General features: G+C 47.7%; 2 protein-coding genes across 2 annotated transcripts; one reads left to right on the top strand and one right to left on the bottom strand.

Moving 5' to 3' along the window:
- Positions 1 to 119: 119 nt before the first annotated feature.
- Positions 120 to 1883, bottom strand: LRRC10 (leucine rich repeat containing 10). Its single transcript, XM_052668973.1, has one exon. It carries the CDS (start codon positions 1788 to 1790, stop codon positions 954 to 956), a length of 837 nt encoding a protein of 278 aa, XP_052524933.1. The 5' UTR covers positions 1791 to 1883; the 3' UTR covers positions 120 to 953.
- Positions 1884 to 5016: 3133 nt separating this feature from the next.
- On the top strand, positions 5017 to 13295 carry LOC128073778 (cathepsin E-A-like). The gene is made up of 9 exons (XM_052668972.1): positions 5017 to 5131; positions 5294 to 5471; positions 7003 to 7120; positions 7595 to 7713; positions 7823 to 8022; positions 8686 to 8808; positions 9439 to 9583; positions 12109 to 12207; positions 12284 to 13295. Exons 1-9 carry the CDS (start codon positions 5076 to 5078, stop codon positions 12458 to 12460), a joined length of 1215 nt encoding a protein of 404 aa, XP_052524932.1. The 5' UTR covers positions 5017 to 5075; the 3' UTR covers positions 12461 to 13295.
- Positions 13296 to 14224: the final 929 nt, after the last annotated feature.

Here is a 14224-nt window from a genome sequence, read left to right as displayed (position 1 = left end):
TTGAGTTGAAGCCCCAAATTCTTGTCCTGTTCGTAAAATGAAATAGATTGTGGAAAAAAAGTTTAGGTAAGGACTGGGGAAAGGGAGGGTGCAGGTAGTTACAAAGCGAGACAGTCTGGTGAGACTCTGGAACGCTTTATTTAATGAATATTGCAAGTACACTCAGGTGCCAGCCAGATCCAAATGCAGACTTCATTTAACAAGCCAGCAAGTGTGAATAGAGTATACATTTTCAGAGAATTTTTTGAGAATGATGTTAAGCAGAAACAAACCAGCACTGGCTCCAAGGTTTCAGGGGCAGCCAGCCGTCACTGCTGCCTGTTGTGCTGGGAGGGGTGGCTCTGACCACAGCGGAGATGGGGAGAGGGACGTGGCTGCCCTGCAGCACCGAGGGCTGCCCGCCCTGGGGTAGAGGGCTGTCTTCCAGTAAACAGCTGTGGAATCAAAAGCTAGATATCAAGACACGTTGAACTGCGTCTCTGTTCTGTGCTACACAATCAAAGCAAAATACACTTTAGAAAACAGAAGTTCTGTGCGTTTCCAAGGGAATCTGATGAGGTTTGAGTTTGGCAAGCTGGAGCCGTTCCCGGCTGGACAGTCAGTAACTTGCCTCAGCTACAGCTCCTGTGTGAGCCTGGAGAGGTGGGCTCCCAGCCCTCTGGTTCCACATGCAGGCTTCCCTCTGCTGCAGCTATGGTTCTCCCATTTTAGCCAGGGCTTTGGTTTTCTTTGTTCCTGCATCAAACCTTGGCACGCCCAGCTGCCCCTAAGGCAGACCCTACAGGCACAAAAACCAGCATAGCCGCATGCAGCTGCCTTCACAATCATTCTAACTGCTACTTGGCAACAACAAAACCAGAGTGGTCACAGATCTTCTGGGAAGAAGACAGCAGCTGTAAGAACAGAGCTCTGCTGCACGTTGCTTCCTCTGTCGTGCTGTGGGCCGGCAGAGATCAGCAGGCCTCCGCTTCTGGCTCAGCTTTGTTGGCAGGAGGTGGTGACGGTCTCTCACTGAGCGAGATTTCAATCACAGCCCCGGAGCGCTTGCGGGGTTCGGGGCTCTCCTCCGACCACCTCCCCACCCTGCGCACCCCCTTGGCCACCTTGGGGGCGTTGCGGCAGGGGTTGTGGTCATAGATCACCAGCTTGAGACCGGGCAGGTGGGCCAGGCTGGGGAAGAAACGGATGGCGTTGCGGTCCACATCGATCACCTCCAGAGAAGGCATGTGCAGGAGCACGGAGGGGAACTCGGCCAGCAAGTTGCCCGAGAGCCAGATGGAGCGCAGCTCACGCAGGCGCCGCAGGCGGGTGGGCAGCGTGCGCAGCGCATTGGAGCCAGCGTGCAGCGTCTTGAGCAGGCTGAGCTCACACACCACCTCGGGCAGCTGCTGCAGGCAGTTGGACTCGATCCAGAGGGTCCTGAGGTTCTGCAGGAGCCGCAGCTCGAGAGGCAGGCTGCAGAGCTTGTTGTTGCCCAGGTAGAGGATGCAGAGCTGCTTCAGCGCGCACACGGCCAGCGGCAGTGCTCGAAAGTTGTTGAAGTCTAGTGCCAGAATCTGCAGGTTCTGCAGCTGCTCCAGCTCAGGAGGGAGTTGTGCCAGGTTGTTGTTGCTCAGGTACAGCTTGACCAGTTCCCTGAAGGAGCAGATGTGCAGGGGCAGCCTCCGCAGCTGTCTGCCGCTCAGATCCACCATTTTGTCCACGGGCATCTCCTCCAGGTCCTCCAGGAGGTACTTCTGGCACTCATCGGAGGGCACAAAAGCGACAATGGCTTTCAGGCTGTTGCCCATCTCGGGTCCTTCTTTGTTCGGAGACTGAGGGCTGGGGCCGGCCTTGGCTTCCTCCCGCTGCGCGCTGGCCTGGTGGTAACTCCGTCTGCCCAATATAAGGCTCTGTTTACATGGCACCAGCCACTAATCTCAAGAGCTCTGAAATGTTCCTGATAATGGAACGAGTGTTTGGTGATGGTTGCAGACATGGTGACCTGTAGCGCAGGCCTCCTTCTGCCCCACAGCGCTCGGCGCCCCTCAGCTCCCCAGTGAGCCATCCTCCCCCCGGCCTGCACACTGCCCTGCAGCTGCGTCCAAACAGCCGCTTCCATGCCCCCTCACTGCCCTGTGTCGGTGCGGTCCGTGCAGCTGGCACGGTGCTGGGGATTGGCTGCAGAAACGAAACACGACAGAAGACTGAATTTTTCAACTCCAACGTTAATTAAATTTTCAGCAGAAATGTTGGCTGTGATCGAATTGCTGTTCAAAATACCTGTCAGGACTTGACCGACTTTGCAGACGAGTAGCACTTCTATGCACTTGCCTTGCAAGGTGCCAAATACACAATTGAACAGTGTAACTTGCCACCCAGTACTTATCTGGAACCTTTCATACAGATCCTTGGCAAACGGCTATCTTTAGCTGCTGCAGTGTTTATGTTCTGTAGCCACGTTTACTATAGTCCCTGACATCCTGAGCCATGCAGGGCCTTCTCACTGGCTTCTGCTTTGCATCTTTCCTGAATCCCCACTTCACACACGCGATCGCAGCCAGCCCAAGCTGTTCTCTGCAGCCTTCCAGCTGTGTGATGGCTGTCCCTGGGCTGAGGCCCGGTGGGAAACTGCTGTGGGTGTGCATACACCAACCCGTGGCTCTGTTGTACCTCCCAGAGCTGTGTCAGGCAGGGAAGCAGCCTGCCTGGCAGCTGGCCCTCTGCCCTCTGCAGCCCAATGCTGCCATCTTCCACACCTACTTCAGGGAGGCTATTTTCTTGCGGTCACTTTCTGGGGGTCAGGTGCTACACACCCACAGATGTGAGTGCCGGGAGGCCACGTATCCTTGGAGAAACAAAAAGCAGGACAGGAGGTTGAGAAAAAAGCAATGTCAGACAGGTTATGTTGCCTCACGATCTGCAGTTAGATTTGGTGATAGAGATCTCTGATCACCTGCTTTTAAGTGTACATCAGCTCTTTCATGTATGTTGGGTATAGGGTGCTTCCTTGGTCTGCTCTGCATAGAAGCAATGGCATGAAGTGTATGGAGGTTGGCAGGAGTGCAGCAGAAAGGGCAGCTGGGGATGGAGAACAGTACTACAGCCTGATGCCATTGCACTGGTGCTGAGGAGCTGGGTGGAATGTGGAGCTGGGGAACAGAGACTCCTTGTATAACCACATACAAAGGAGTTTGGTACAAACACTGGGGGCTGAGGGGTAGAATTTACACCCACAACAAAGAGAAGTTAAGCCCCAGAGGCAAATCCCCTCTGAGACCTGCTGGTCACATGGCATAGCAGCCTATAGATGAGCAGCTGTCAATAATGTGGTTTAGATATAGTTTTCTTAATAAGCCATATGGAGAGAAGTATGCAATATATGTCGTCTATAGACATAGCTATGTAGATGTATTTTTCTACTTGAACCATTTCTACTTAATGAATCTTTTAAGCTTCAGAAAACTATTTATTTGGGATTTTCTGCATTGTAGTTTAATCATTATTCTGCCTTATCAAAAAAAGTCACAATGACCTTTTATTGCTGCATTTTGTACCTCTGCTGGCTTCACCGAAGGTCTGTTTGGAACACAGTGTGAGATCAGTGCTTGGGAAAAATAACCTTCATGTTGTGGGATAATAAAGGTCTGCATTTGCAATAAAATGAACGATCCTGGACCGTCTGAGAATCACTGACTCAATGGAGGACATGAGGCAGAGATGGTCCCCTCTGCAGACCAACTGCAGTGCTTTGGAAGTCACTGCATTTGTGGAGCTGCTCCTCACGCCCTGCAACATGGCATTAGTGATTGCCCAGAAGCATTCGTGGCATTTCAGGAAAAGTTCAAGTGATAAAGGTGCTCAGCACAGACGTTGTCTTGCTCCTGTCAAAGTGACAGTGCTGCAGTAGAGGGCTCTACTGTGCATGGAGGGTATGGGAGGGGTTTGTGAACAGTGCTGCTGCTTTCTGAGAGCTCTACTCTGCAAAACTCTCTCTTTGGTCAGGCTGGTGTATTAAAGCAAGAAGCTCGAAGAAACAGTTTTGAGAATAGTCCTCGCTGATTGCTGCAAATCATCTGATATAGATTTATTTTAAATCTGTGGCTGGCATTTAGATCCCTTCTTCGCTCACCAATGTTGTATGTTTGTTCTTTTTTCTTCATTGGAACATCACCCGTAGAGCAGGTGATGACTCCTTATCTTGGCCAGGTTTTGTCATTCATTCTTAGTCATGCACTTTCAGATTCCAAAGGCTCAGAAAGTCCCATAAGGAAGCAGGCTGGGTGCTAAGCCCCCTCGCAGGGGGCTGACGGGCTGCTCTTTGCTGTCCATCACATCACTGTCTTTTTAATACCGTTGCTTTCCTGCCAGCCTGAGGTAAGCTCTGGTGCCAGGTGGGGTGGGAGCAGCCAGGAACAGAATCAGCCCAAGTGAGCTGCTCCGAACCTGCACAACAGAGCTCTGGATCGAAGTAGCCTTAGCCGAGAAAACTACTGGCTGTTTATTGCTTTGCTGTCTGTTTTACTTTTAAGGCCCATTTATACATATTCTCTTGGGTGGCAGTCATAATTATTTCTTGTGTAAATAGGGAATTAATTTTCAGTTGTTAGAGGATGGCTTCTCACCAACCAACCAAGCGCCCATATGCTCAGTACTTCTCCATGTAGAAGTGAGTCAGTTGTGTGTTCTGTCTTCTCTCTCTGCCTTTGACACTCCTGGCCTTCTTGTCATTAAAGCAAGCTTGAAAAATAGTTTATGCAGAGGGAAGCAGGCAGCTCCTTGGGCTGTCTTCTCTCTCCCGTGCTAACAGGAGCCAAGATTCCCCCATTTATTGTAATTACGTGAAAGATACTAATGATTGTCAGTAAACATATTTTTGGTCTAGACTGTGCCCTGGCTATCTGTGCTCAGCTTCTCTGGGCACCAATATTTGCTCAATCCAGTGCTTGCTCTGAGAACAAATCCCTCCGCTTGCTGCCAGAGCTCTGACCTCCTCTGATTGATTGACCTGGCGAGCAGCTCCCTCCTCACAGTGGGGTATAAAAAAGGGACTTCAGAGGAAATGAGTGTTGTTGGACTCAGGGGCAGCTGAAGCCATGAGGGCCATACTGCTGACTGTGGTTTACATCCCCTTCACCGTGGCCTTGCAACGGTAAGAGTGTGCAGGGCCTCCCTGGATCCTCCTGTTCCAGCTGGCTCCTGGCATGATAGCGATTATTGCTACTGGGGTCTCCAAAAAGATACAAAGAAAAGCATACAAGGACTCTAGGAAGGAGATTCAGTTAGCTTTCATGTGGTTTTTTTATTTGTGTAGGGTCCCACTCGTTCGATTCAAATCTATCAAGACACAACTTAAAGAAAAGGGAGAATTGGAGGAATTCTGGAGGAATCATCACCCTGACATTTTTGCTCGGAGACACCTCTATTGCTTCCCTCCAGATCTCACTTTGTCAGTAGGAACTGCTTCAGAAAGGCTGTATGACTACATGAACGTAAGTACGGTTATGGTAATGCAACTGCATGGGCTCTCTTCCACTGAAGGCAGATTTTTTCCACTTGAAATGGACAACACTTGAAATAGAGTCTCTCCATTGTAGGACTTGAGATGGGAGACTCATTGTAAATACTAGATCATCACAATTAGTTTAACGGTCTGCAAAACACAATGTGTATAGATAGAGGCTAATATGGGACCTTGACAGAAAACTGATACAATTTATCAGGAGTAGTTCTGTGATGAGTTTGATTTCTGTACAGATCTGTTTTGGTCTTCATCGGGTCTTCAAAGAAAGGTGGAATGCTTGTGTCTATCAATCTGGGGTGAAGGCTGGGCAGAGTCAGATTAGTTCAGATTTATCAGAATCTTGTATGTTTACGTGTTATAACAGATCCCCAGATCTCATTTATTTCATCACTTGGAGTCATAAATCAGTGATAATGAGGACCCAAATAGAGTTTTTATTCTTTTGCTTTATTTGCTGAGTCTAATGTGTGTTGCATATTTGTGACTGACCTGGGTCTCTATGCTGAGAAAGGAAAAATCTGAGTTTCCTTGGATCTGAGACAGGCAAGGGAGCAGGTCAACCATTCTGTGTCTCCTGGTTTTAGCATTTTGTCCATTTTGTTGGTCTGTTTCCTGCTTCGGTTCATCTGTTATGTTTGTCTAAAGCAAAGAGAAGCTGCAGAAATGTTGTAGAGGCTGCTGTGGGCAGTGGGGGGAAGGTGAATTATTCAGAAAGAGCTTTCTGACATTTGAGGCTTATGAAGAAGTCTCCAGATAAGCCGGAGATGTGAGTGAAGAAGAACAAAGGCAGAAAGTTTTCAACCTGCTCTTAGACTTATCGAAATAACTAAACCAAAGCTACTTCCCCAGCATATCCAGCTTGCATCTGTAACAGTTTTGTGAGCGGTTTTTGCAAGTTTCTGGGATTTTTTTTTTTATTTTTTTACTTAAGTAACAGGGGGCTGCCTCAGTTTATAGGTTGTTTGATACAGAAAGAAAGGACTCCCTGCTGTACAGCTGGATATTCTAATATTCTGTTACATTGCACGCGTGTTTGCATTATGGTTATCTTGTTCAGACTGTAAACTCCAGGGTCACAAGCTGTATTCAGTGTATTAATTAACAAGCATACACTTGAAGATACATACTCAAATACTTTTTACTGTTACAAAAGACTTGTGCCTTTGAATTCCAGAAATGCTTCATCCTATAAATAAGTCTCTTAATGCTAAAGTGCTCTTTCATGGCCAGATACGGGCACTCAGACAATTGCATGCTGCGTGTTGATAAGCTCTTCACTTCAGCAATCACGTGTCCACAGATATCTCTATCTTCAGCTGATGCCCAAGGACGGTCAGTGGTTCCTTTAACCGCAGGATGAACTTTACTCAGTACATCAGATACAGTCTGTGGAACAGAATTTGTTTCTGACTTGCTCATAGCTGCTCATTGCAATAGGCCCAGAGGAAATCATGGGTTCACCACCTCAGTGGTGGAGCTGACCGGGTTATCCTTCCCAGGCACAGTACTACGGAGTCATCAGCGTTGGCACACCGCCTCAGAGCTTCACCGTGGTGTTTGACACTGGCTCCTCCAACTTTTGGGTCCCTTCTGTTTATTGCATCAGCGAAGCATGCAGTAAGAAATCTTCCTGTTCCCCGTGCTCCCAACATCCTGGGTAAATTGGCCACATTCAAGCAAAGATCTAACTGGCGTTTGATTTTCCAATAACACCATGTGCATGTGTGGGCAAAATTTGGGAAGGGCCAAGGTGTTGCTTTCTGAATTGTCAGGGGTTTGTGGGAGGGCAAAAGCCTGGAGTAGCCCTGAAGCCTTGCTGGCCCGCTTCTCTCTGTGCCGGTGGCAGACAGGGTGGGCAGTGTCAAGCAGAAAGCATGAAAATGTACCCGGGGAGTTACAAACCAAAAATAACCCCCAAGGTATTCGAGAGCAGAAAAATGGGGTGTCTGCAGGGCAGCTGTGCCTCTGTCGGTGCCTTCTTCACACCGAAACTCAAAGCTTCCTCACCAGCATCACAGCCAGTTCTATATGGGGAGAAGGTGAGCGGCCTGGCCCTTCCCTCGGGGTGCAGGTGTGGTCTGTTTTGTGCAGGGGTGCACCAGAGGTTCAAGTCCTTTCTGTCAGATTCATACGAGCACGGTGGGGAACCCTTCTCCCTGCAGTATGGCACCGGGCAGCTTCTGGGCATTGCGGCCAAGGACACGCTGCAGGTGAGCCTCCGGCTGGGAGCGGCCTTGGGTGTGGAGTCTGACATGTGCCTCATTCATTGGCACTGATGGCGTCTTCTCTTTCACCTCTTCTTTTTCTCCTACTGAACAGATCAGTAACATCTCCATCAAGGGACAGGACTTCGGCGAGTCCGTGTTTGAGCCAGGAATGACTTTTGCCCTTGCCCACTTTGACGGTGTCCTGGGCCTGGGCTACCCCTCCCTAGCAGTGGGCAATGCTCTGCCTGTGTTTGACAGCATCATGAACCAGAAGCTGGTGGAGGAGCCAGTCTTTTCCTTCTACCTGAAGCGGTCAGTCGTAGCAGTGGCAGGGCCAAGCAAGACACAAATGCACTTTAGTTCTTGATAGAGGCAATGGAGCATCTTCGTAAATCTTCTGTGCCAGAAAGTAATTGCTCTCATTATTTTTTTTTCCTTCAATTTTCCAATGGGAAAAATGGAGTGAAAAGGAAAATATGTTGGAGTGAGCAGGGACCACCAGTTTCTGGACAGACGTTTGTTGTTGTAACTGATCACGGACAAAAGAAAAGCTCCTAACTCAGACTTGAAGTGTGCTGAGCTGCTGGAGGTTTCCCTCTTACCAATGGAGATGAACAGAATTGCAATGCTACACTCAAGTGGTTGCATTTAAGAAGAAAAATGTTGCTCTCTAATATGAACCTGTCTGTAGCTCTACTAATTTGTCTAGGTTTAATTCTGAGGGGAGAGAGCAACTGGCTCAATGTATTCCTAGTGCTTGCTGTCAGCCCTTGGCAATTCACAGCACAATTTCTCAGAGAGTGCTTGGAGGTTCTGAATTGAGATATATTAAGTTACAATTCAGAAATAATCAGGTTCAGCCATCCATGCTTGAATTTAGAAAGCACTGTGGTTTGTCTTTTCCTTTTAAGACTGATCTAGTTTTTGTACTCCAACATACTCCCATGCCTGTGCTGATGTGTGCTCTTCTTCCAGGGGAGATGACACTGAGAATGGTGGTGAGCTGATCCTGGGGGGCATAGACCACTCCCTCTATAAAGGCTCAATTCACTGGGTCCCAGTCACTGAGAAGAGCTACTGGCAGATACATCTGAACAAGTATGTATGCACTACGTGGTGGAATTCATCTCCCCGGGTAAAATCCACAGAGGCAGAAAGGCTCAACAGTGCAGATGAAGGGGGCTGTAGTGTTTCTCCTTAGTGGGTCTCAAAGAGGAGGTTTGCCAGGATGAGTCTGAGGACTATCAGCTCTCTGAATCTGCTGTGGAAGGGATGGCTGTTTTCTTTGAGGGCATTTTAAAATGCTTTAATATGATTCAGTAACAGTCAGACTGCGTATTGGTGGACTGTTCATGGAAGTGGCTAAGGCACCAATGAACAGAGTCCAGTCCCAGGTCTTGCTCTAATCTTTCTTTTGAACCTTGGTCAAAGTTGTTCACATCCCTTTGTACTGCATAAAAGCTATGAAGACCCATGAGGACGTTCATCAGCAAATGACTGGGGCTGCAGGAGTCCTGGGAGAAAAGTGGTTCCACACATGGGTCTTTCTAGAGCTGCTTCTTTTTGTTTCTCATTTTTAAAAGACATTCTTGTATCTTCAGACTTAGAAAGCTTGGCAGCCAGTTCTCCAGATTGTTCCCTGACTCTGAAGTCAGATAGCAGTGGTGTGTTGCTTCAGAGGCAGTGTATTTACCATTTGTTTAAAGATGCCTTCTTCTCCACTTGCAGTATAAAGATCCAGGGCCGGGTGGCATTTTGCTCCCATGGCTGTGAAGCCATCGTTGATTCTGGCACTTCTCTCATCACCGGTCCCTCGTCACAAATCAGACGATTACAGGAGTATATTGGGGCAAGTCCATCGCGTTCTGGAGAGGTAATAACTGTGCAACCAGAATCAGCCAGAGAAAGAGAAACTGGTGTTTGGTGCAAAGAGCTTAGAGGGAGGGAAAAAGAAAAAAATACCCAAAATAATGGCTGAGAGAGGTCTCAGAGAAAGCCTTGTCTCTAGGACAGTGCTGAACTCAGTGCTGTGCTGGTTTTGATGCACCTGCCTTGTTGCCCCAGCCCTCCTCCCAGTGTCTACCTCCTCTCCAGTTTTCTTCAGTGATGATGTGTAAGGAAACTGGGGGAATCTGTTTAAGGAATTGTTCCATGCTCCACATTTTTTCTGAAAGGTAATTTTCTTTTGGACAATCAGAATAGTACTACCTTGCCGAGTCCCCAGCTATAGCTGTGGGCTCCCCAGAGCTAAAGGGAGTTGATGGCCATCCCAATCAACATTAAAAAGGAATGGCAACAGAACGGTGTGTTAATTATGACCCCAAGTGGCTCTGCTGATGGACCTCCCACTGCCCGCTCTGTCTGCAGATCAGGAGGGTTCATGCCAGGGCTCTGGGGAGGGGCATATCCAGGTTTCTCACAACATTGGCTCTGGAGTACCCCAGGAGTACAGGACAGACCTCGCTGCCTCTTGCTCTCCCTGCTCAGTGCTTTTCTTGCATTTCCTCATTGTTTGAATATCTCTTTCCTCTTGCATCCCCCTTCCTGATACCAGCCAGCACTCCCCCTCCTCACTGCTGTTCTTCCAAGGAGCACCTCCACCTCTTCTAGTCAGCTGAGGTGGCTGGGATTTGTTGCTTCATGGCTTCTCCAGCTGCACAGCTGTACTCCCAGCTCCCCACACTTCTCTCTGGGGGTTACACAAGCTGAGGCTGCTGGAGGTTGGGCTGGTCGCTGCCCTCTCAGCAAGGATGTTCCTCTACCACCCTTTATACCTTCTCCTTGTTACTTTTCCAAGCCCTGGCAATATGTAAATCACTGAGACAGTGAGCCTTTGATGGCTAATCCTACCCAGCTCCAGGAAGGAGGCTGCTTATTTTTCCATGCATTATTGCTGACCTTTGGCTGACTCCCACAGTCAGTTTCTATCCTGCCACACTCCAGTACTGCAAGTAAAACCACCTCCTACAGTTCTGGGTGACTCCACAGTTATCACGACAGCACTGCACTTTGGAGAGAATTAAGTGTTACTTTTGCCCTGTGTGTGAGGCAAAGTTCAGAGAGAAAGCGAGCTTTAATCCGTCTCCCTTTGGGAGGGGGAGGCCTGGAGATGCTTCTGTGTAACTGATGGGGCTTTGGATTTCTTTTTCAGTTAAACCTTATATTTCAATTAAAGTTTTCAGATGCGTGTTAGAAAGTTTGTTTTGATAACAGGTTGTTTTTATAACGGCACATATTCATGGATGTAGATAAAATAGGTAATTTCAAAGTAATCACATTGATACTATATAAACAAGGAATGCATCGTTTCACCATGAGGCCACTTATTCCAATTCTGTAAAAACAAACCTGGAAGACATTCTTTATGTCACTGGTTTTTTTTAAAACTCAGGCAGGCTGAGTGTGTTGGCTTAAATCTGTCCTGGTGTAAGTAGGTGCATTCATCAGTGATTTTACCAGAACTTTTATCTCTTTCCAGAAAGGATTAATTTGCTCTGGATGTACTGACGATGTAAATGAATTATGTCATGCTTCTTATATCCTGCAAATCACTGTGCTGGCTCTCTTTCCCTTATCTTCTCTATCCTGTTGTTTATCTTGCTGTAATGGCATGACACCTGCTTGGTATACAAAAGATTTATGGCTGTATTTTGATTCAGTTGATTTAACAACAGCAAAAATAGTGCCTTCCTTGTAGGAAGGCCCTAACAATGACTTCAAACGCTACAGTTTGCCTCAAAGATCCCTCTGGGCTTGGAGCATCGTGCAGTGCCATTTCACACACTGGTTGGTTGGTGAAATAGCTGGGAGGCCAGGAAATGATCTGCTGGGTTACTGTAAGCAAATGCATTATTTATAGAAATTAATGGACATGCCAACATTCAGTCCTTTTTCTGTTCTTTAAATCCCACTCCAGTGCAGGGTAACATATGAATATATGAACGTATAAACAGATGAAGTGCTGTGTTCCTCATGAGCTTTCTGAATGGTTCCCTTTTTTTTCTCCTGAAGCAGTGATGTTACCTTCGATAAGGCACTGCGTGGGCTGGAGGCAGCTCCAGGACCCCACCACAGTCCGACACCTGGAGGGATTCCTCTCAGCACACCTTGCTTCTCTCTTCTTATTTGTGGGGCACAAACTTGGTTTTGTACATGGGGGGCATCAGAATGGCCCTGCACCTTGTCCCGTTAGGGCATGCAATGCTTTTCAGAGGCCCTGGGGGCTTTGGTGCAGCTGCTATGACCCAGTGTGGGACCCGTGGCAGCGCTGGGCCATGAGTTGGCCTAATGCTCCTCTGCAGTAAATTCACCATTAGTAGTGGCAAAAAGCTTGAATGCAAAGAACAGTATTTAAAAAAAGGCAAATCAATCCCATGCCAACCAGCGTGTTGCATACAGTTTCTTGTAGACTGCAGAAGACTGTCCAGCTTGCCCCACATCAGCTTCACCATTGGGCACCACGAATACAAGCTGACAGCAGAGCAGTACGTTGTGAAGGTGCGTGTCCTCCTGACTCTCTGCTCCTGGTCAGGGCCAGAAGAGCCACTGCAAGGAGATATTCTTTCTCTTCCAGGAGTCCATCGATGACCAAACCTTCTGCATGAGCGGCTTCCAGTCTCTTGACATCCCAACTCGCAGTGGCTCGCTCTGGATTTTAGGAGATGTCTTTATGTCTGCCTTTTACTGCATTTTTGACCGTGGGAATGATAGAGTGGGATTTGCAAAATCTGCTCACAGGGACGATTATTAGTGAGTTGTAATCGCATTCGTTCTGCATCGGCATGGATGCTGATATAATGATTTTGAGCAGACTTGTGAAAAAGGACTAAAGGTGAAACTGAACCAGAATGCAGACCTGCTCCTCAAGTTTTAAGTGCTCGAGGCAATCCTTGTCCCAAATTATTCAGTTTGGTTCAATATCTGTATACTTACAAGTGAGATACATGAGCTTCCTGAATAACTCTCTCGATGAAGAGAGCTCATCTCAGCATGCTGTGCAGCTCTGCAAGAAGGCAGGAAGGATGAAAATGCTGAAAAGCATAAGACTGAGAGTATAACAGTTAGAAATGAGTGAAGCTAATCCCAGGCTGGTTTGTTTGTACCCTTTTTTATTCCTGTGTGCCATTTCCATCTCATTTTCCCACTGACTTCATTTTTCCCATTATGTTCTTGTTTTGGCAACTTTGTCTCCTTCCTGCCATGTACATTCTGTTGGGTTTGCTCCAACCAATTCTTATGAAAAGGAGTGATCCCTGAGTGACCACCATGCTTTCTGATACACTTCCTTGCAGACAGCTTACAGCTCTCTCAAACCTGCTCTTCTCCTAGGTTTGTTCTACTGACTTTTTACTTCTCCTTCTCTGGGTCTTGGTATTCAATGTCACTTGATTCTGATCTTCTGGGTTCAGGGTATCTATTTGCATTGCAAAAACCACACTGCAGTCCACACAAGGGGAGTTGCTGAACTTTCTGCAGTTGATCGAGCCAAAGAAGATTTACCTAAATGAAACCTACTGGAATATTTGTTTCGATTGTTAAAAACCACTGCTGCCTCTGTACATGTGAATAAAACTTAACCAAATGAATTCTGCTTGGACTCAGTGCTGCCTTGGTTTTTGTTTCCTTGCAGTGGCTCCTGCCATGCCAGTGCCACCTGCTCTGAGGGGGTTGAGAGGGTCAGCAGCAATTAAATATACAGCTTGCTTGGCAGTCCGGGGGGGGAGAGATAGGACATGCTTGTGCTGCTCTTCTCTCCCCAAACCTGAAATACCTGTGTGTGGAAAGTCTCCAGTGAGGCGGGTGAGAAGGGCCATGACTTGAAGGCCTGTAAGTGAAGGATCAAATTCTCTCCATCAGGCCCAAATGGTGTGTTATCTCCCACCTCCCCTCACAGCTGGGCCTGATGTCAGGTGGGGCCAGGAGGGAGGTTACAGTGGTGGTATATATGGATAGTATTCACCTTTGGTGGTGTTGGAGCAGCCTCAGCACCAGGCATTGGGTACAGACTTGGTAACATGGACTGGGGCCAGCTGAGTGGAGCCCATGGCCTGGGCACAGCTGTAGGGCGACTAGGAACCCATGCAGCTTTGGTGTTCCTGGAATAGAGACCAACAGCCACGAGGAGCTGTTTGGATGAGCTCTGCACACAGGCAGCACAGCACAGTGTCTGTTGGCATCTTGGCAGGGTTACCATCACAGGTCTGAGATTTAAGGCTTCAGCTGTAAGACTTGATAAGTATTAACAGAGTGCGGTGGTTTATGTGTAGGTGTCTCAGAGGTGTTGATTTTGCCTTCAGATATGAAATATTTTCTCTCTCTGGTGTGTGTTTTTACAATTCTCTTTTGCAACTACATTATTTTGGACTTTTGATACCACAGCTATCAGCCTATAGCAATAGCAATTCATTTGCCATTTGTTTCTTTTTGTGGGAAAGTTTAAACTATATGAAGTTAGCACTTATGTCATGCCTCCCTTGCATTATCTCCTCATTGTGCATATCGTGCTTAGAGAAGA

This window comes from Tympanuchus pallidicinctus, unplaced genomic scaffold, assembly GCF_026119805.1.
Source record: "Tympanuchus pallidicinctus isolate F22 unplaced genomic scaffold, pur_lepc_1.0 scaffold8, whole genome shotgun sequence".
In the NCBI taxonomy this organism is placed as follows: domain Eukaryota; kingdom Metazoa; phylum Chordata; class Aves; order Galliformes; family Phasianidae; genus Tympanuchus; species Tympanuchus pallidicinctus.
Note: the sequence above shows the minus strand (reverse complement) of the source record. Positions and strands in the feature narration are given on the sequence as shown.

What these genes read in the sequence shown, in the direction of transcription:
- LRRC10 (XM_052668973.1), bottom strand. Translation starts at nt 1,790, where the DNA reads ATGGGCAACAGCCTGAAAGCCATTGTCGCTTTTGTGCCCTCCGATGAG.
- LOC128073778 (XM_052668972.1), top strand. Translation starts at nt 5,076, where the DNA reads ATGAGGGCCATACTGCTGACTGTGGTTTACATCCCCTTCACCGTGGCC. An exon ending in TTCACCGTGGCCTTGCAACG is followed by an intron (nt 5,132 to 5,293) that starts GTAAGAGTGTGC and finishes TTATTTGTGTAG; the next exon opens with GGTCCCACTCGTTCGATTCA. An exon ending in TGGCAGATACATCTGAACAA is followed by an intron (nt 8,809 to 9,438) that starts GTATGTATGCAC and finishes CTCCACTTGCAG; the next exon opens with TATAAAGATCCAGGGCCGGG.